Source organism: Sinohyriopsis cumingii, chromosome 18 (assembly GCF_028554795.1).
Source record: "Sinohyriopsis cumingii isolate HCF-2022 chromosome 18, ASM2855479v2, whole genome shotgun sequence".
NCBI classification, from domain to species: domain Eukaryota; kingdom Metazoa; phylum Mollusca; class Bivalvia; order Unionida; family Unionidae; genus Sinohyriopsis; species Sinohyriopsis cumingii.
Genome location: NC_142978.1, coordinates 77,106,611 through 77,128,371, shown reverse-complemented (window position 1 = coordinate 77,128,371; position 21,761 = coordinate 77,106,611). Strand labels below are relative to the sequence as shown.

Here is a 21,761-nt window from a genome sequence, read left to right as displayed (position 1 = left end):
AAAGGTATTTTTACTTAAATTTTAATTTTCATTATTAACCAATTATGGACCACCAAACCCGTAAATACTCTTTTATTTCTTTCCCCATTTCTAGACTGGTTCACAGTTCTTCCGTATAATTAGTACCGTGTATCCTTTAAGCCCAGAACAACTAGAATATGGGAAGATTTACTTGAAACATAATGTGTTGTTTATTTTTTTTCCAGCAGTAGATATTTGTTAACAATAAAACCAGATCACATTTTCACAAACCATGACATAAAAATAATTAACAAACAATTATTTCCTACAGTGAACAAAAATTTATTTACTATAAATATATTATGGGAATATACGTTTTCCTGGGTATCCACTTTCATCTCATTGCAAATGATGGCAATTTTGTCAGTTCTTTAATATGTCAAATGGGGATGGGGTAGATTTGTTTTGAATAGAAGCATTGTTCACTGGATCTTAAAGTCTGTGGCTTGTAGCAAACATGAAAATTGACAACCCATGAAAAATCGTAATTAAAACAATGTTAATTACAGTAAGCAGTTTCAAAGGACTTCTGTAAAAACTGTTGGGCAACTTTTAAGATATAAGTATTAAAGGTGTAGATCTCATTTCAATGTGTATTCATTCTCAGAAGTAACTGCTCCTTTGGTGTAGTGGTTAAAGCATTGCCCATCAGCTGCTGGAAGTTTTGGGGTGTCCGAACCCTGGCAGAGTGATACCAAAGACTTATAAAAATGGTATCAACATCTGCCCTGCTAGGCACTCAGTATCAAGAGGTTAGTGTTAGGACTGGTCAGCCTGGTGTCAGGATAATGTGACTGGATGGACATCATGCTAAATGTCTAGTCCATACTGCCGACATCATAGCGATATGACTAAAAAACACTTTAAAGCTACATTAAAAATCCAAATCATACACACACATGCTCATTGTAAGAAAATGAACCCAACACAGGCATTCTGCTTAACCTAATAACTGACCATCTGCTGTTACCCACCAACCCCTGCAAAAACTTTTAACACATAAATGCACAAAATTAATATTATTGTGGCCGTAAGAGAGACACCAAAACGATGTATATAACAAACTAGTCAATCCAAGTTTATTTATATTGAATAATGTTTTATTCTTATGTACCATAGAATAAATGGATGGATGGATTGACAAGGATGAATAGCACATCAGCACAATACATCAAATATTAGTGGCGTTATTTAGTTTACAATATCACCACTCCTATCTTTAAAACTGTACCTGATGCTCTTTTCATTTTTTCAAACAGGCAAAAGTTATACATGCACAGGCAACTGTCTCTGTTCATAAGGATTTGTACAACTTCAAACAGCCACCTTCCTTCTATCAATCAACAGAGTTTCTTTTCATAAGGATCTGTACAAATGCAAATAGCCACCTCCCCTCTTTAAATCAACAGGGAGTTTCTTTTCAAAAGGACATGCAAAACTGCCTAAATCCATTTCCCCTCTCCCAATCAACACAAGGTGACTAACTTGCTTCCACTGAATTCTGTCCCCTCACCAAATTAAAGCTAATTTTCTAATACAATGTTTTCAGTGGCACAAAAACAATACCAATGGAAAGAACATGCTCTAAACTACAGTGGTCCATCACCATACAGTTCCTGAATACAACACTCAACTGAGCACTATCCCTTTTATAATGTAGTGATGGATGCCATTAAATTGGTCACATTTTAAAAAATCTTGTCTAATTTATTGTACTTTTATTTTACTTCTTGGTTCATGACAGACATTTATCATATGATTTGGCACTCAGTTCTTATATTTTAATGCACTAATGCACTGCCTGCGTTCCTGAAGCAGCTTGGCCCAAAGGCAAAGGAATGGCTAGCCACTTTTTACAACCGGCTTGTTAGGGAAAAATGCATGTAGACTTTATGGGCCAGGCAAAGATTATTGCAATCCCAAAGCCTGGTAAAGATCCCAACAATGCGGTGAGTTATTGGCCGATCTCCTTGCTTTCAGCCTGTTTTAAGGTACTGGAACGCCTGATTCTCCAAAGAATTGGTCCTGACTTGGAGAATATCATAACTGTTAAGCAGACAGGCTACAGGCATGGCCATAGCACTTGCAATCAAGTCTTTGCCCTGACTACATTTCAGAGGAACCTTAAAACTGGAGTTGTTTTTCTTGATCTAACAGCGGCATATGACACTGTCTGGCATGCAGGGCTGTTTTTGAAAATTTTCAGAGTATTGCCATGCTGGATAGTTGAGACTATCAAAATGTTCTTTTGCAACAGGTGCTTCAGAGTGCACATCAGAGAGAGCTGCAGCTCATGGAGGCATCAGACTAATTGCTTCCCACAAGGGTCTGTTCTTTTGCCAAGTTTGTTCAATATCTATATCAATGACTTACCTGTAACACAGTCGCACAAGTTCATGTATGCAGATGACATTGCTCTCGGGACCCAAAGTCACTCATTTGCTGAGCTTGATGGGGTACTGAACAAGGACCTTGATGATATGATGTACTTCTCCAAGAAATGGCGCCTGCAGCCAAGCACAACAAAGATAGTCTGCAGAGTCTTCCACCTTAACAATGCAAATGCGAACTGTGAGGTTTGCATCCTCTTCAATGGGCAGCAAAAAGAAAACTGCAACAAAACTTAGCACGCAAAATACCCTACTCCGCAAACTGGCTGGCTCAACCTGGGGCACTAGTCCTCAGACACTCAAACATAGCAATGGCCCTCTGTTATTCGACAACCAAGTATTGTGCTCCTGTCCGGATTCGATCATCCCACACTAAGTTAATTGATGTCCAGCTCAACACAACAATATGCATAATCTCTGGCACACTATGCCCTACTCCTTTACCATGGCTGCCGGTACTCAGCAACATTCCTCCCCCACAGCTGCGTCACCAGGAAGCAGCCACAAAAGTGTTGGCTAAGGTCTATGCCAGTGAGAAACTTCCACTGTATATGGACATCACCTCACATCCAGCAGTCCGCTTGACTTCGAGACACACAATCTGGTTAGGTCTGTTGCCAGAGTATATGACAGCTATTTCAGCATGGAGTGTTGAGTGGTCTTCAACAGATGTTGTAAACTGCTCCCTCATAGCTGGGCCATCTGTCTGCCCTCCTGGCTTCAACCTTCCACATCATCTGTGGGCCACACTGAATTGCTTTCAGATAGAACAGGGTAATTGTAGTGTCAACCTTATCCGATGGGGCCAGGCCACTATCTCTTCCTGTTGCTGTGGAGCTCTTCAGACCATGTCACACATTGTGGACAACTGTCCACTGATAAAGTTCCCAGGTGGACTGCAGGCTCTGCACCTTGCTGATTATGACGTTAAATGGCTGAGCACGCACTGCACACGATAATAATAATAATGATAATGCCCTGAAAGAACACAAACTTATTTGGACATCCCTAAGTATAAGACACTCACTTACAATGCTGGTCACTTTTTTAGCTCCAACAACAATAATAATAAAAATAATAATAATAATAGTAATCATCATTAATGAGAATAACACATCTGGTCATGAAAGTCATATCTGCAACATGATCCTCATTGTAGTAACAAGTTACATTACACAAAAGTCACTGAGACACATTAAGGTATACTACTATGTGATGGACATCACAATGAGGGTGAACTATATTTCAGGACACTTTGGACCTGCATAGACTGGTACCAAACCCTTAAAAACAATTCAAAATTTATCTAGGAGAGGAAATGGAAGCAACTTTCAAAATTTTGATGTCTTGATAGATGGCAAAAAGAGCCTATGATGATGTGCTCAGAGCACTGCAATTTTGAAGGCTGTACATGCATCAGAGGGCAAGTAAAAAAATTATACCAAAAAGGGTTTCTTTATCTGATGGACATCAAGGAAAGATTATGAATATTAGCTGCCTGTCTACACCTTGCCTTATAACTCTGGCATGTCCTTTACATTTCACAGACCATATATAAATGCAAAGAATATCAAATTTATTTAACAGCCTGTAAAAGATATGAATAATGCATATGCCAAAAATAACAAGGATGAATAATAATAATAATACTTATAATAAAAATAATACTATAATAAAAATAATACTATAATAAAAATAATACTATAATAATAGTATCTTCATCTCATGAAAGTATATCAATTAGCTTACAAAAACTTATCTATGATTTATTCTACAGTATTTGCATATAAATACATGTATGTGTACAACTCTCTCTCTCTCTCTCTCAACACATACACAAACACCAGACACAAAAAATATAAGCCCCATTTGATCTACAGCAAAGTGAAACTTTTCCTCTCTCTACTAACTCAAACACATAGATGCAAATGTGTACCAATAGAATGTGTACCACAACAAAGCACTATCTCAATAAGATGAATATACTTTTGTAAGTATAAATATGTGTCTCCAAAAATCATTACAATATCATTCTGTGCCATTCACATAGTACAAAAAGAAAGCAAAAATCTACAATCTACAATGGAATTTAGGAGTGTGAGATTGAAAGTCCCAGACTTTTAATGTCCAGACATGAGTCTTCCTTTCATCCAAACAGTTCAGTCAAGTCCGATAAATAAAGTTTCAGTGTCGCAAATATTAGGGTGAATTTGATACTGTAAATACTGTAAATAAATAAGTCGAGTCCAACTGCAAACTGCGCTGATGCGGATCTGTCACCACATCATGTGTCAGCATATCTAGGTCTGTGCAGTTTGTTAGGACTAAACAGTAGAACAAACATAGACCCAGATCTGCAGGTGCATTATTTTACAGCCGATCCAGATATATGTTTTGTGCAATTGGACTCATCTTATAGGTGAGTATATACAGTATTTGTCCCAAAGATGGTCAAGGATGAAAATATCTTGGTCAAACCCCCTCAAACATTTGTTCATAAAATACTGCAGATCAAAACAATACAGGTCTAGAAAATTCAGAAAGAAAGGAAAGCTGTACATGGTACATGAACTCTTCTCAAGATATCAACATATGCCTACAAACATGCGTGACAATCTTTAGACCGATTAGCTAAACTCATGCTGACAATTCCTTTCGAAAAATGTCATGGTTCAAAAAGTAAAAATATTGGTAACCAATGGAAACTTTTCTGTAATGGCCTAAATATCTAATCAGTTCATCTATATATTAATAAAATTAAACATTATCAAATTTAATTTTATAATCTGAAGTAAAACTACTTCAATCATGCTAACAAGGTTATTGTCAATAAAAAAAAAGTCCAAGTCCCAAAAAAGTTTACAAATTGGAAAAAAATTAGAAAAATATTGCTAAAATGTCAAAAATGTCATCTACATATTACTGGTAATACAAAAATATGTCTATCAAATTTCATTTGTCTGCCACATGTGATTTTGTTTGACTGTGGTTGAAAGGTTTTCATAACAAACTGTCCAAGTTCAAAAATCGGGGGACAAATAAAATGGAACAATTGCAACAATGGCACAAAAATCTAATCAAATCATCAACAAAATATAAAAAAGTAAACAAAATTTATCTGTCTTCATCAAAATACATTTTCTTTGGCTTGATCATAGGCTTCTTTTAATTAAAAAATTTATTTAAAAGATTTACAAAAGAATACCACAGTAACCAGAACTGAATCAGATCTTGGGACCCACTCAGGGTATTTATCATATCTGCCTGGTTTGACTTCAATAGTTCTTCAATTATCTTGCTTACAAGAAAGTGTGACAGATAGACAGATGGACTAACGAATGGACACAACAAAACCAATATATATATATATATATATATATATATATATATATATATATATATATATATATATATATATATATATATTCCATGAGGAAAAAAACAACAACAACACAGGAATAAAAAGAGCCTCAATCAAAGCCTGAGATTCTCTTAACTGATATGGGTCATTTTCAATTGAATTTAGTCCAATTCTGATAAGGCTTTTGAGAAAAATTCATTTAAACGAGTTACAATCTCCTAGAATAACTGCAATATTTGAAAGCAGTTCCACATCACTGGATCAATATTCAAAATAAAAAAACAAAACCACCACAAAATGAACCCTGATGTCTGAATGAGCAAATGTGGATTCCTCAGATGTGGATTCCTTAGTAAAGCTCTGAACTTGTAATACAAGGTTCTTGGGTCTGACACCGAAGCCAAGCTGGTTCAGATGCCTTGGAATGTCCTTGGGAAAGGCACTTAGCTCCCATTTGCTTGGCATTGTATAGCCAATTAATGTTTTTAAATTGCCATCGAAACAAACAAAACAAATCAATCTTTGTTAAAATTCCACTGAACAGACTGAGATGTTCCTGATTTTTATTGTTGTTGTTGTTGTGGGGTTTAACGCCAGTTTTCAGCACACAATAGGCTATACATGGTGGCCAGTATTAATAGTGGAGGAAGAACCCAGGCAAACCCCGGAAAGAACCACCGACCCACGAGAAGCTACTGGCAAGCTTTCTCACATACCCACATTGGCTGAATCCTAGACTCGAACCCACACAGACAGAGGTGAGATGGCAGTGATCTGTAACGGAAAGCGCTTTAGACCACTTGGCCACTTCAGGGCCGCCCAGATTTTTGTAATTGTAGTTACAGCAGCCATATTTAATGGCAGATCCGTATATTTATGATGGAATGATTCTTGAGAGGTTATCTGGTGGTTCTTTCCTTTTTTAGTAATGGCAATCATAACTGACAGCAGATTAGTGCCATCTGAACAAACTTAGATATTTATGCTGGAATGCTTTCAAATGAAATTTGGTCAACTTCTATAAAACTTAAGAAGAAGCCATTCAAGATTTGTTTTCAAATTTTAGACATGGCAGCTGTATCTGAGGACCGATTGGCATAATTTTGTATAAACTCCATATAACTTGATACCAGAATACTTTTTCAAATTAGGTTAAAATTTTTAAGGTAGTTTTTGAGAAATCTTTTAAAGGTTTTTCTGTGTTTAGTAGCTGCAGCTGTATTTGATGGCAAACTGGCATCATTTGTAAAAACAAAATGGATGATGATGCCTGGATGCTATCTAATTCAGTCAAGTTATGCTATGTACTTCTGAAGAAGTCATTTTAAGTTTTTGCATTGTTTTTCAAACTTATGGTAGGCTTATCTCATGGCAGACTATAGCACAAACTGTCTCAACTTGGCAGACTTTGATGACAGGATGATTTCATTAAAATTTTGTCAAACTTTGGAGAAAAAGTTACTACAAAGTGTTCTCTTTTTTGTTAGCAATAGTGGACATATTTTTTTGTAATTTTAGCATAATTTGTACATACCTAAAAGGCTCTCTGATAAACTTGGTTGAAATCGGTCAAGTTGTGCTTGAGAAGAAATCCAAAACATGCTGACAGAAAGAAGAAAAAAAAACAACACATGACTGGTCCAGTGCACTTTTGCATGAGCTTACCTTCCCAGACGAGGCAAAACAAACATCATTTATATCTTTTTGTATAGATTAAACATAACAAACAACCAGCTATCACAGAATGCAAAACGATAAATATAACTGAAAAAAGGTATATAGAAGAGAATAAAGAAGATGAAGATTAGCATAATGATAGGTGCTCAAGACACAGGGATAACTTTTGCATTTTGAAACTATTGCACAAGGAGGGGGAAAGGCTAGCTGCCACGCTCCTTAATGCACTTACTTCCCTATGCAATTTAACACCAGTATATTCCATTACTATACATGAGGTTTTCTGTTCATATTAGTATTTATTATCTCCACATCTATCAAAACCAACATGGTCCAAATAGAATGCTACACCTCCATCCTACTCTTCTGAATCCTGAAATGATAAGTAATTTATCACAGGACTATTGTGTTATTACATTATTACAAATAATACAGTAATTTATCACAGGACTATTGTGTTATCACATTATTACAAATGATACAGTAATTTATCACAGAACTACAGTGTTATCACATTATTACAAATGATTAAGTAATTTATCACAGGACTACTGTGTATCACATTAATACAATTGATAGAGTAATTTATCACAGGACTACTGTGTTATCACATTATTACAAATGATTAAGTAATTTATCACAGGACTACTGTGTTATCACATTAATACAAATGATTAAGTAATTTATCACAGGACTACTGTGTATTACATTATTACAATTGATAGAGTAATTTATAACAAGACTACCATGTTATCACATTAATACAAATGATACAGTAATTGATCACTGGACTCCAATGTTATCACACTAATACAAATGATATGGAAATTTAGAACAGGACTACCGGTTATCACATTACTAAAAAAGATAGTCATTTTTCACAGGTCTACTGTGCTATTAGGTTAAGAAAAATGATACAGTACTTTATCACAGGACTCCTGTGTTATCAGTTTCATTATTAAAAATGTAGACCAACTACATTCACTTTATAAAATACGCTGCCAAACAGACGCATTATTAAAAATGTAGACAAACAAGTCTCATAATTAAAAATGTAGCCCAACAAGTATAATTATTAAAAATGTTGCCCAACAAGTCTCATTATTAGAAATGTAGCCCAGCAAGTCTCATTATTAAAAATGTTGCTCAATAAGTCTCATTATTAAAAATGTTGCTCAATAAGTCTCATTATTAAAAATGTAGTCCAACAAGTCTCATTATTAAAAATGTAGTCCAACAAGTCTCATTATTAAAAATGTAGCCAACAGGTCTCACTATTAAAAACCTATTATTAGCTACATTTTTAATAATAAGGATGTAGTTGAGCTAAAGTTTTAATAATCAGACTGTTTATTGGCTACAATTTTAATAATATGGCTGTAGTTGGGTTACACCTTTTTTAATGAGATTATTGTTGGGCTACATTTGTGTTAATGAACCTTTTGTTGGGTTATATTTTTAATAAGGAGACTGCTGTTGGGCTACATTTTTAACAATGAGACTGTTTGTTGGGTTACACTTCTAATAATGACACTGTTCTTAGTTTCATATGAGACTGTAGTGGGCTGTATTTTTAAAAAGAGACTAGCTGGGGTACATTTTTATTAAATAGACTGTAGTGGGTTTACATTTGTAAAAAGACTGCTGTTGGGTTAAATTTTTAATAATGAAACTACTTGGGCTGCATTTTCAATAAGGAGACTTTGTTGGCTTCTTTTTCAATAATGTCACTGTTGTTTGGTTACATTTTTAATAATAAGACCGTTGTGTGGTTACATTTTTAATAATAGGACTGTTTTGCTAAATGTTTAACAATGAGACATGTTGTGCTACATTTTTAACAATGAGACCTCTCTTGCTACATTTTTAACAATGAGACATGTTGTGCTACATTTTTAACAATGAGAAATGTTTTGCAACATTTTTAACAATGAGACACGTTGTGCTACATTTTTAAAAATGAGACTTGTTGGACTACATTTTTGCATGGTTAGTAGCATATTTCTTTTAACATTTTCAAGGTTTTTCAAGGTTCAAAATCATGTTTTTCAAGGTGCATTATTGCATTAATTTTAAAGAATACATAAATGAAACTGTATGTAAAACAATACTTACTATTACTTCATAAAAGGAACATTTCTTGCAAATTTATTTTTAATAAAAAACAAAAATAAAACATGAAGTCAATAGTATGGTCACTGATATCTTTCCCATTAATATTAAACATCCTACACCTGGGCATTAGAATAATATAGTCACTGAACAAATTTCATTTTTCTCTGTCTGCACTACACTATTTACAAAGTCCAAAATACTTTAGAGTTAATTTTTCACTTCTTGTAGCTTGTCATCAAGCTGTTTTTCAAGAGCTCTAAGTTTAACGACTTTGGCCTTCTCACTTTTCCTCAAATTATTTTGATGTCATCATAAAGGAAATTTTCCTATGGATCTTTGCTTTTAATGCATAGTCATCAGCAGCAGCTGTCGTTGTCTCAATGTCTTTTCAGTACCTTCCTTTCTTCTTCACTCATCCCGATGAACAAAAAACCATAAAGATCTTTGTCTTTTATGTTATCGCTTATTTAAAAACAGTGCATGGATATTTTAAACTATTTCATATTTATATTTCTCTCAGCTTAACTGTATTTAGATTCATCACGTTCATTGCAATTATCGTCTGTCCTATTTACACTCAATCCAAAATTAAGACTATAAACAGTTTTTATTTTAAAACTTGAATCTCTGTGTTCACAGACATACCTCTTTCATCAAAATTGATTTTATGCTGAAGGCTTCTTGTTTTATTAAGCGCCATTACATGAGCTTGGGGGTGGGGTTCAGCTGCATGTGACTGAGGATGACTCTCTCCCATTCTGGCATAATTTTCATTTTGTAAAGCTCTCATAATCCAAACTTTATATTTTTCCTCCTCTCGCCACCGAAGTTGGAATCAGCAGCCAGCCATGTCGAAGCAAATGATTCAAATTTAAACCACTGCTACATCCGAGCTTCATGCAATCAGAAGTTCAAAATGTACGACTGCGCAGTGGCCAGTTGTGGAAAAATTTCCATTCCGGCACACACTTAGTGAGAGATTGGGGTTGGGGGGTGTGTCTTCTTTTCTTTTTATTTAATACTGTAAAATGAAAACTATTTATTAATTCCTTTTGATTTCATGAAAATCAAGGCTTTTCAAGGTACCTAGATGATATTTTGAATTTTCAAGATGTTTTCAAGGCCTTGAGGGAATAATTCATTTTTCAAGGTTTTCAAGGTTCCCTACGAACCCTGTATTCGGCTACATTTTTAATAATGAGACTTGCTTGGTTACATTTTTAATAATGGGACTTGTTGGGCTACTTTTTTAGGAATGAGACTTATTTGGCTACATTTATAATATGGAGACTGTTATTTGGTTATATTTTTAATGAGATTTGTTGGGTTACATTTTTAATAATGAGACGGTTGTTTGGTTATATTTTTAATGAGATTTGTTGGGCTACATTTTTAATAACGAGACTGCTGTTGGGTTACATTTTTAATGCGACTTGTTGGGCTACATTTTTAATAATGAGACTGCTGTATGGTTACATTTTTAATGAGAATTGCTGGGCTACATTTTTAATAACGAGACTGCTGTTGGGTTACATTTTTAATGAGACTTGTTGGGCTACATTTTTTAAAATGAGACCGCTGTTTGGTTACATTTTTAATGAGACTTGTTGGGCTACATTTTTAATAATGAGACTGCTGTTGGGTTACATTTTTAATAAGACTTGTTGGGCTACATTTTTAATAACGAGATTGCTGTTGGGTTACATTTTTAATGAGATTTGTTGGGCTACATTTTTAATAACGAGACTGCTGTTGGGTTAAATTTTTAATGAGAGTTGTTGGGCTACATTTTTAATAATGAGACTGTTGTTTGGTTACATTTTTAATGGGATTTGTTGGGCTACATTTTAAATAATGAGACTGTGGTTTGGTTACATTTTGAATGAGACTTGTTGAGTTACATTTTTAATAATGAGACTGCGGTTTGGTTACATTTTTAATGAGACTTGTTGGGTTACATTTTTAATAATGAGATGGTTGTTTGGTTACATTTTTAATGAGATTTGTTGAGCTACATTTTTAATAATGAGACTGCTGTTTGGTTACATTTTTAATGAGATTTGTTGGGTTACATTTTTACTAATAAGACTGCTGTTTGGTTACATTTTTAATGAGACTTGTTGGGTTACATTTTTAATAATGAGATGGTTGTTTGGTTACATTTCTAAGGAGACTTGTTGGGCTACATTTTTAATAATAAGACTATTGTTTGGTTACATTTTTAATGAGAGTTGTTGGGATACATTTTTAATAATGAGACTGCTGTTTGGTTACATTTTTAATGAGATTTGTTGGGCTACATTTTTAATAATAAGACGGTTGTTTGGTTACATTTTTAAGGAGACTTGTTGGGCTACATTTTTAATAATAAGACTATTGTTTGGTTACAATTTTAATGAGAGTTGTTGGGCTACATTTTTAATAATGAGACTGCTGTTTGGTTACATTTTTAATGAGACTTGTTGGGTTACATTTTTAATAATGAGATGGTTGTTTGGTTACATTTTTAAGGAGACTTGTTGGACTACATTTTTAATAATAAGACTATTGTTTGGTTACATTTTTAATGAGACTTGTTGGGTTACATTTTTAATAATGAGATGGTTGTTTGGTTACATTTTTAATGAGACTTGGGTTAAATTTTTAATAATGAGACTGCTGTTTGGTTACATTTTTAATGAGATTTGTTGGGTTACATTTTTAATAATGACATGGTTGTTTGGTTACATTTTTAATGAGATTTGTTGGGCTACATTTTTGATAATGACACTGCTGTTTGGTTATATTTTTAATAAGACTTGTTGGGTTACATTTTTAATAATGAGACTGCTGTTTGGTTACATTTTTAATGAGACTTGTTGGGTTACATTTTTAATAATAAGACTGCTGTTTGGTTACATTTTTAATGAGACTTGTTGGGTTACATTTTTAATAATGACATGGTTGTTTGGTTACATTTTTAATGAGATTTGTTGGGTTACATTTTTAATAATGACACTGCTGTTTGGTTACATTTTTAATGAGACTTGCTGGGTTACATTTTTAATAATGAGACTGCTGTTTGGTTACATTTTTAATGAGACTTGTTGGGTTACATTTTTAATAATAAGACTGCTGTTTGGTTACATTTTTAATGAGACTTGTTGGGTTACATTTTTAATAATGAGATGGTTGTTTGGTTACATTTTTAAGGAGACTTGTTGGGCTACACAGGGATGGTCCTGGCTTTTAAAAAGCTGTCGCCAAAATAATCGCCAACCTCAATATTTTGTCGCCAATTTTCAAAAAGTGTCGCCAAAAAAAGTAGTGTACATTTTTCCAAGTGTTAATTTAGTCTATTAATGTAACAGGCAATGAAAATTACAAAAGATGGATTGGTTAATGCTTTAATTAAAACAAGCATTAACAAAATGTTACAAAGTGTTACATGAAGATCCGTCGCGATTTTAGGGCTGCCCACTTGTTGAATGCAGTTTCAAAGTCTAATTTTTCACATCTGTACATGCTGATTCTCATTAAATTCTCGAGAGATGAGATGCAGAGCTTATTTCTGATGTCAGTTTTTATGAGGTTCATCTTACTGAATCCACGTTCACAGTCCTCAGTGCTGACAGGTGACACCAGTAGTCTCTCAGCAGCCCCCCACCCCTTTTATGGCTAGCTTCACAAAGCTTGTAGCGAATTGCTTCCTAAATCCCAAGAATGATCACTGAATGCTGTATAAATTTTCTCGACAAGAAAAATAGGATCTCCATTCCCATGAACGAAACTTACACGAGTCAACACCTGGCAATATTGGACCGTATATATAAGCTTAAATTCACACCCAATTTAGGGATTCTTTCACTCCTGTATTTTGAGAAATAAATAATTATTATTAATTATGCAAAACTGTTTTTTTGTTTTTTGTTTGCTATTTCTTGTTGCGGAGTTTAAGTCTCTGCAGCCGTAACAAGGGACTGATGGCAAAAGGAAAAGATCAATGAGTAAAATGCTGCACTGGCGACAGATGTAATTGTGATTGAGATTTTTTCCATTTGCTTTGTATTTATACACAGTAGTCGGTACTTCAAAGGTTACCAGTTTTCTATGAAGGTTCAGCAAAACTATTGTATTGGTATATGTATTTAAAAAAAAACAGAAGGATTAGCCATACAATTAATTGTATCTGTTCTATTCGCGTCTTCAGAAGTGGGTCAGTTGTAGGTATAGTGCGGTAGCATGATTGACTGTATCGCAGCATACAGTACTCAGCCCAGATGTCAGCATAAGCAGATTATGATGTAGCAATGCACTGTAAAGATAGGGTTGTCAATAAGAACAAAGGATCGTTTGTGTAACAGATTGATTCCAATGCATTGCTTAGTCAAGTTTATGGCTTCCTTTCATTCTGGCTTTAAATTTATTCAGTCCAAATCCATGATTGTATGTACAAATTAAATAACCAAAAAGTATGTCACCAAAAAAATCGCCAGATGGGATATTTTTGTCGCCAATAAGGAAAAAAAATCGCAATTTGCGACATTGGCGAAGCCCAGGACGATCCCTGGCTACATTTTTAATAATAAGACTATTGTTTGGTTACATTTTTAATGAGACTTGTTGGGCGATATTTTTAATAATGAGACTGATGTTGGTAACATTTGTAATAAGCAGACCTTTGTTGGGCTACATTTTTAAGAATGAAATGGATGGATGGATGGATATGATTATTTACCACCAAAGTGATACCTCTACAGAAATAGTAAAGTGACTTCTTGTTAACAGTCTAAACACACACAGCAAGCTTGTGACATGAGTGGGCGAACTGTACACAATCTGCATAAATAGTCAGTGATATTATCAATATAACTTGCTTTTTTGTTTTGCAACATTGTTTAAATGATATAAATATTTCCACGAAATACTGACTTATTTTGACCATTCGGTGGCTTAGTGGTTAGAGCGTCCACCTTAGATGCGGGAGGTCATGGGTTCAAACCCCCGCAGAGTCATACCAATGACTTCTAAAAATGGTACTAACACTTAGTGCTCAGCATTAAGAGGTTAGTGTTAGGTCTGGTCGACCTGATGTCAGGATAATGTGACTGGGTATGACATCATGCGGCATGATGCCCCAGTGCTAGACATCATTATAAACTGCCACACTGCAGATATCATAGTGATATGACTGAAAAATTGTTAAAGCTATGATAAAAATCCAAATCACACACAGACATATTTTCATTTTGACTAAAATGTTTTGCTCATGTTTAGTGCTTGATTTGCATATCAAAATGCTGCCAGAATTGCCATAACATACACCAATTATGTCATTTTAATCAAGTTCTTCACAAAAAAGACATTCAAACCTTTTGTACAATACTAATACCTGGATATCAAATAAACAATCAATCAGCTTTATGTCAGTTATATAAATGGACAATTACAAAATAAATCATTTAAAAAGAGTCTTTTATATTCAATATGTGTCCTTAGGTTTCATTTATATTACAAGAAGCCATGTGATATGAAGCATTGTATTTACCAGTCCCAATCATAGCCAAGCAATTAACCATGGAACTTTGATAATTGATTGATAATTGTCTATTAAAATTGAATAAAGATTTGGCTGAAAGTCATAATGTGGGAACTTATAAAGATTCCAGGACTAAGCTCTCTCTCTCTCTCTCTTTTTTTCAGTCCTGTATCTAAGAGACCACCAAAATTTGAAGTTGTCAGCAATTCCCAGATAGGTGGTTGGGGTGTCTAAACTACATGTCCAACGCTGTCTCAAATTTTATTATGTTGCTGTTGTAATATGCTTTAGGTGATTCTGCATACAGTCTCTCTCGCAAACAAAAATGTAAGGCCACACAGGTTGCCTAAATGTTTAGTGCATCCACCTAGGATGCAGGTGGTCGCGGGTTCGAATCTAGCACTGGGCATCATGCCACAGACATGTAGCAACACCCAGTCACATTATCCTGCTGCCAGTCTGACCAGTCCTAACACAAACCTCTTAATGCTGAGCACCAATCAAGGTAGCTGCTAGTACCATTGTTACAAGTCTTTGGTGTGGCTCAGCTGGGGTTCGAACCCCATGACCTCCCGCTTCCGAGACAGACACTCTTACCACTAAGCCACCAGAGCACACCATCTTGATTAGCCTCCTACTTCAATACTTCTCTTTTGCTTCTGTTCCCTCCCTCCCTCTGTTATTCCTGTTTTAATTTGATATCTTTTTTGAACCATGGTTAAGTTAAATTAATGAAACTCATGTTAGATATATTTGGTTTTTCGGTCAATGCTCACAACCTATTCCATTTCTCTCTCTCTCTCTTGATATTGTGACTTTAACCTAAATTGTATTTGTTGTTTCTGATCCATGTAACATGAATATATTCTCATGTATGTCGGTAAGACCTGACAACGGGATTTTAATATAGATTCAGGGAGTGAGGGTGGCAGGGATTTTTTGACAAACAAAACCTTTAAGACCCACATAGCATGAAATATTATTGCTCTCATTTGCAGAATAAAAGAACTAGTTATATCCAGAATATCATTTTTGTTAAAAAAATTTTTTTAAAAAGCCCATCCCTCACTCCATTAAATGGTTAGTTTGTTAGTAAAAGTTTACAATACCTACAGTCACATCTGGTCTTTGTGCCTGTGCGATTCTCCGTGCATGCTGCACTTGCCCCTGTTCCTGCTGCAACCTGTAATCTGAAACAAGAGTCACAAAATATTTTAAAAGGGTAATAGAATAAGGGAACAAAGAAGATATTATTTTGTTGAAAGCATCTGGAGACACTGAACTTGATAGCGCGATGAAGATTGGGAACATCTTAGTGATTAGGGTTTTAAAAAGTTGCTTAGGGGTGTAACAATTTGGCTCTTAAATATGGAGAAAGTGATTTATGTCACCCTGAAATTTATGAAATCTTGCAACCAATTCCATATTTATCTCACATCATAATCCATTCTAAAATGTTTTGCACCCACAACCCACTTGAGAGGACTTTCATCCCTTAATCTAAATTTATTGAAATATGAACATTTAAGTGATCAAAATGATATCATGCTCAGTACCATATGGCATTACCTACCTTTGGTTTCCTGTATTAATCATCATTTAATTTTACAAAAGTGCTATCTGAACTGAACAAAGCTTTATTGAGAAAGATCTAGCTTGGGTCATACATACAAGTCAAGAACCATCAAAATTTCATATATAATAAGTCATCAAGGTGTACTATAAACAAAGGTGTCATCAAGGTGTACTATAAACAAAGGTGTCATCAAGGTGTACTATAAACAAAGGTGTCATCTAGGTGTACTATAAACAAAGGAAAGAGCAATTGGTGACAGGACATCAGAAACAGAGAGTGAAAGAACTTGGAGTATCTGAACACTTCAAGTCGGAGGAATTTTAAAGGAAAAGCAAAGTTCACCTTTCAAATGCTCTATGTTTTTCTGTATAAAATATCAATAGTATCAATGAAAACTATTTTGATCTATTTCAATTAATATAAAAAAGGGTCATGATTTGTTAAAATATGCAGATGTACCTATCAAGACATATATCCAGTTTCTAATTCACTCATAATTTTGATAAGTTGATTGTATTCATTATAACAAAATGTTTTCAGCACAAGATAGGCTATACAAGGCAGCCAGTATATCCAGTGGAGGAAGAACCTGGGAAAATCCCAGGAGGAACCACCCACACAAGTAAGCTAGTGGCAATCTCTGTCATATACCCATGCTGGCCAAGCCTGGGACTCAAACCCACATGGACAGAAGTAAGATGTCAATGATCTATAAAACTGAGCACCTTAAATCACTTAGCCAATAAAGGCCCTGCACAATTTTGATAACAAATATTGTGAAACTTTTTGCTTCTGTTTTATTTGTATTTGTAATTAAATGTTTTAAAATCAAATTTAGCTTAGCATCCTAAAAGAACTTCATTCAGTGAGGTAACAGAATTCATCACCCAAATAATTATTTTGTCATTAGGAACCAGTTTTCATTATCAAGTGAAATTTTATCACATCAACCAGTTTCAAAAGGTAATTTTGGTTAGACATTCTAAATTTCAAGACAGGTAAGTAGTTTTTTATATTTATTTTTTACAGTTTTATACATTTTAATCTGCATGTCCTTGTGAAAGGCATACAGCTTCCACTGTTTGGTATGACCTTGTGAAGGGCATACAGCTCCCATTCTTTGACATGTCATTGTGAAGTGCACATAGCTCACATTCATTAGCATGACCTTGTGAAGGACAAATAGCTTCCTTTGTTTGGCCTGTCCTTGTGAAGTGCATACAGCTCCCTAACTTTTGCATGTCCTTGTGAAGTATATACAGTTCCCATTTTTTAGCATGACCTTGTGAAGTGCATATAGCTTCCTTTCTTTGGTATGACCTTGTGAAGCACATACAGCTATAATTCTTCAGTATGACCTTGTGAAGGGCATATAGCTCCCATTATCTGACATGTCCTTGGGAAGGGCATTAAGCTTCCATTCTTTGGCATGATATAGCAAATAATATGTCAAAAAGTGCAAATACACCCCCACCCCCAATCTTTGAATGATTTCTCTTAAACAGACTTAGAAAAGCAGTTTGTATATGGAAAGTAAACATCCTCATGAAATGTAATGATACAACTGACACTTTAGTCGAGAATAAAATGATCTGAATTAGCTTTCAAACATAAAGCTTCGATAACCTATTTCTAGAGACAGTTCTGGAAACGGGTTATCCAGCATGATGACCCAATGGATAAATTAATGTCTGTGACAGTAACTCATTACTTATGCCATACAAATTACTTATGCCATACAAATTACTTATTTATTTACTTACATGTATTTATTTATTCACTTATTCTGGTATTACCAGGGGCAGACATACTTTTCTATTTACTATGCAGGGATTTTCAAGAATTTTGGCAATCATGGTGATAATTTCTGGTAAATTAAAATTGTGAAATATCAAAATTATTCAGAAAAAAAAAACTTGAACAATTAAAACAATTACTAAATGCTCAGATTTTTACAGGTTTTGCTACAAATTCATGAGGTACCACTTTTGGAAGATTTTTACAGGTTTTACCACACATTTATGGGGTTCCATTTCTGGAGGATTTGTACATGTTATACCACACATTCATAGGGTAACTACTTCTGGGGATTTTATGCTTGCCATAACCCATGTATTTAAAGGCTCAATACAGAATTGTATCTATCCAGAAATAAAACAGAATACCCTCTGCTAAGTTTATCCATTTATTAAAACACCAACAAAGAAAGCTGAAACCAAAACTATAAATCAATTCACTATGAATTTATCTTCACCTCACCTTTTTTGCAGGGAAAACTGTGAGACACTGAAATACTAATATTGGCAGCATCAACATCAGCACAATGTTGTAAGTTTCAATGTAGGGAAAGATCTTTAAAACAAGAGTCCCTTGAAGGGACTGATGCTCTAATGCCAAAAAGAATTTCCAGAAATCCCAGAAATATCCATGGGTACTGAAACCATATATGACATTTTTCAGAAACTACAAGAAAATAAATTTGGTAACAAACCTATCTTCTTATGTCTGAGTTAACATTTTCACAAGATACCTGTTAGATTGACACGATTTTCATTTAGGACCAGCATGACATCATAAGTCTTTCAGTCACTATCCATTCAAACAGAGTAGCATTAACACGATTTTCAAGATGGTCACCATGGAAACCATATTGGACGTCTGAGTTGCACCATTTTCATTTAGGACCAATTACACCTTGGGACAAATGTTTTTAAAAAAATTCGTGGTAATCCTCCAAGTAGTTAAGGAGGAGTTGTGATAGCAAACATTTGTTAACGGATGTCAGACAACAGATGAAAGGCCATCATGTAAGTTCTTTTAGTTTATGATGAGCAGAACTACAACAAGACAAGACTCAGCATTCCATGCAACCATTGTTTTAATTGCTTATGTTATTATTATATAACTTATTGTTCAGAACTACAACAAGACAAGACTCAGCATTCCATGCAACCATTGTTTTAATTGCTTATGTTATTATTATATAACTTATTGTTCAGAACTACAACAAGACAAGACTCAGCATTCCATGCAACCATTGTTTTAATTGCTTATGTTTAGAACAGTAAGTTCTATATTAATAACATAAGCAATTAAAACAATGGTTGCATGGAATGCCATGTCTTGTCTTGTTTTAGTTCTGAACAATAAGTTATATAATAATAACATAAGCAATTAAAACAATGGTTGCATGGAATGCCGTGTCTTGTAGGTTTTAGTTCTCCTAGTTTACTAGTGTTTTGAAATTCAAACCTTGCCTGGAATATGATGAATTACTTTTAATGTCATGGCAAATGTACCTAACCATGTGGTATTGTTTTTCTTATATTATCTATCACTTCCCTATTTGTTTTAACACACCACCAAACCTCCAACAAGTATGTATTATTTTAAAATTTGGATACCTAAAGTACAAGTACAGATCTATCTGGTTTTATGACTGGGAGGGAATCGAGAAAGTTTTGAAAGTCTGAACTACAGGGACAGATAAATCTGATCTACCACTGGAAGGGAATCTACAAAGTTCTGAAGGTCTGAAATACATGGACAGATCAAATTGGGATCTACCAGTGAGACGAAATCTAAACAATTTTGCAGATACTAAAATTCTTTTCAACATCTTTGCTTCATCATGATGTATGCAAATCATTTGACCTTTTGAACATCTTTGCTTCATCATGATGTATGCAAATCATTTGACCTTTTCAGCATCTTTACTTCATTATGATGTATGCAAATCATTTGACCTTTTCAACATCTTTGCTTCGTCATGATGTATGCAAATCATTTGACCTTTTCAACATCTTTGCTTTATCATGATGATTTATGTAAATCATTTGACCTTTTCAACATCTTTACTTCATCATGATGTATGCAAATCATCTGACCTTTTCAACATCTTTGCTTCATCATGATGTATGCAAATCATTTGACCTTTTCAACATCTTTGCTTCATCATGATGCATGCAAATCATTTGACCTTTTCAACATCTTTGCTTCATCATGACGTATGCAAATCATTTGACCTTTTCAGCATCTTTGCTTCATCATGATGTATGCAAATCATTTGACCTTTTCAACATCTTTGCTTTATCATGATGATTTATGTAAATCATTTGACCTTTTCAGCATCTTTACTTCATTATGATGTATGCAAATCATTTGACCTTTTCAACATCTTTGCTTCATTATGATGTATGTAAATCATTTGACCTTTTCAACATCTTTGCTTCATCATGACGTATGTAAATCATTTGACCTTTTCAACATCTTTGCTTCATCATGATGTATGCAAATCATTTGACCTTTTCAACATCTTTGCTTTATCATGATGATTTATGTAAATCATTTGACCTTTTCAACATCTTTACTTCATCATGATGTATGCAAATCATTTGACCTTTTCAACATCTATGCTTTATCATGATGTATGCAAATCATTTGACCTTTTCAACATCTTTGCTTCATTATGTTGTATGCAAATCATCTGACCTTTTCAACAACTATGCTTTATCATGATGTATGCAAATCATCTGACCTTTTCAACATCTTTGCTTCATTATGTTGTATGCAAATCATCTGACCTTTTCAACATCTTTGCTTCATCATGATGTATGCAAATCATTTGACCTTTTCAACATCTTTGCTTCATCATGATGTATGCAAATCATTTGACCTTTTCCACATCTATGCTTTATCATGATGTATACAAATCATTTGACCTTTTCAACATCTTTGCTTCATCATGATGTATGCAAATCATTTGACTTTTTCCACATCTATGCTTTATCATGATGTATGTAAATCATCTGACCTTTCCAGCATCTTTGCTTAATCATGATGTATACAAATGACTAGATAGTTTCAGCATGTTTGCCTCCTCAAGCCTACCTGACCTTTCCTTGCATCTTCATAATCTGTTGACCACTCATGTCATGTGACCTTGCATCAGCATATTTACAACAACTGTGGTTAAGTGGCTTGCAAAATTTCAATATTTTAAGAAACATATTATAAATTTCTGCAGAAATAAAATATAACATGTTGAGAGATGGGATTACACGGAGTTCCTTTCATTTAAAGCAAAAGAATTTCTCGTATCTA

At 34.3% G+C, this 21,761-nt stretch overlaps 1 protein-coding gene across 2 annotated transcripts in view; it reads right to left on the bottom strand.

The window, feature by feature from the left end:
* Window positions 1–279: 279 nt before the first annotated feature.
* Window positions 280–21,761, bottom strand: part of LOC149777026 (mediator of RNA polymerase II transcription subunit 15-like) — a 36,861-nt gene continuing 15,379 nt past the window's right edge. The window contains exons 4-5 of one of the 2 annotated variants that reach the window (XM_089941792.1): window positions 16,192–16,272; window positions 280–7,822 (exon numbers count right to left, since the gene is read on the bottom strand). In XM_089941792.1, the coding sequence (XP_089797918.1) occupies window positions 7,767–7,822; window positions 16,192–16,272 (137 nt within the window). In that variant the 3' untranslated portion in view covers window positions 280–7,766. The remainder of the gene's footprint in view (window positions 7,823–16,191; window positions 16,273–21,761) is intronic. The other variant, XM_089941793.1, reaches the window with a different exon arrangement.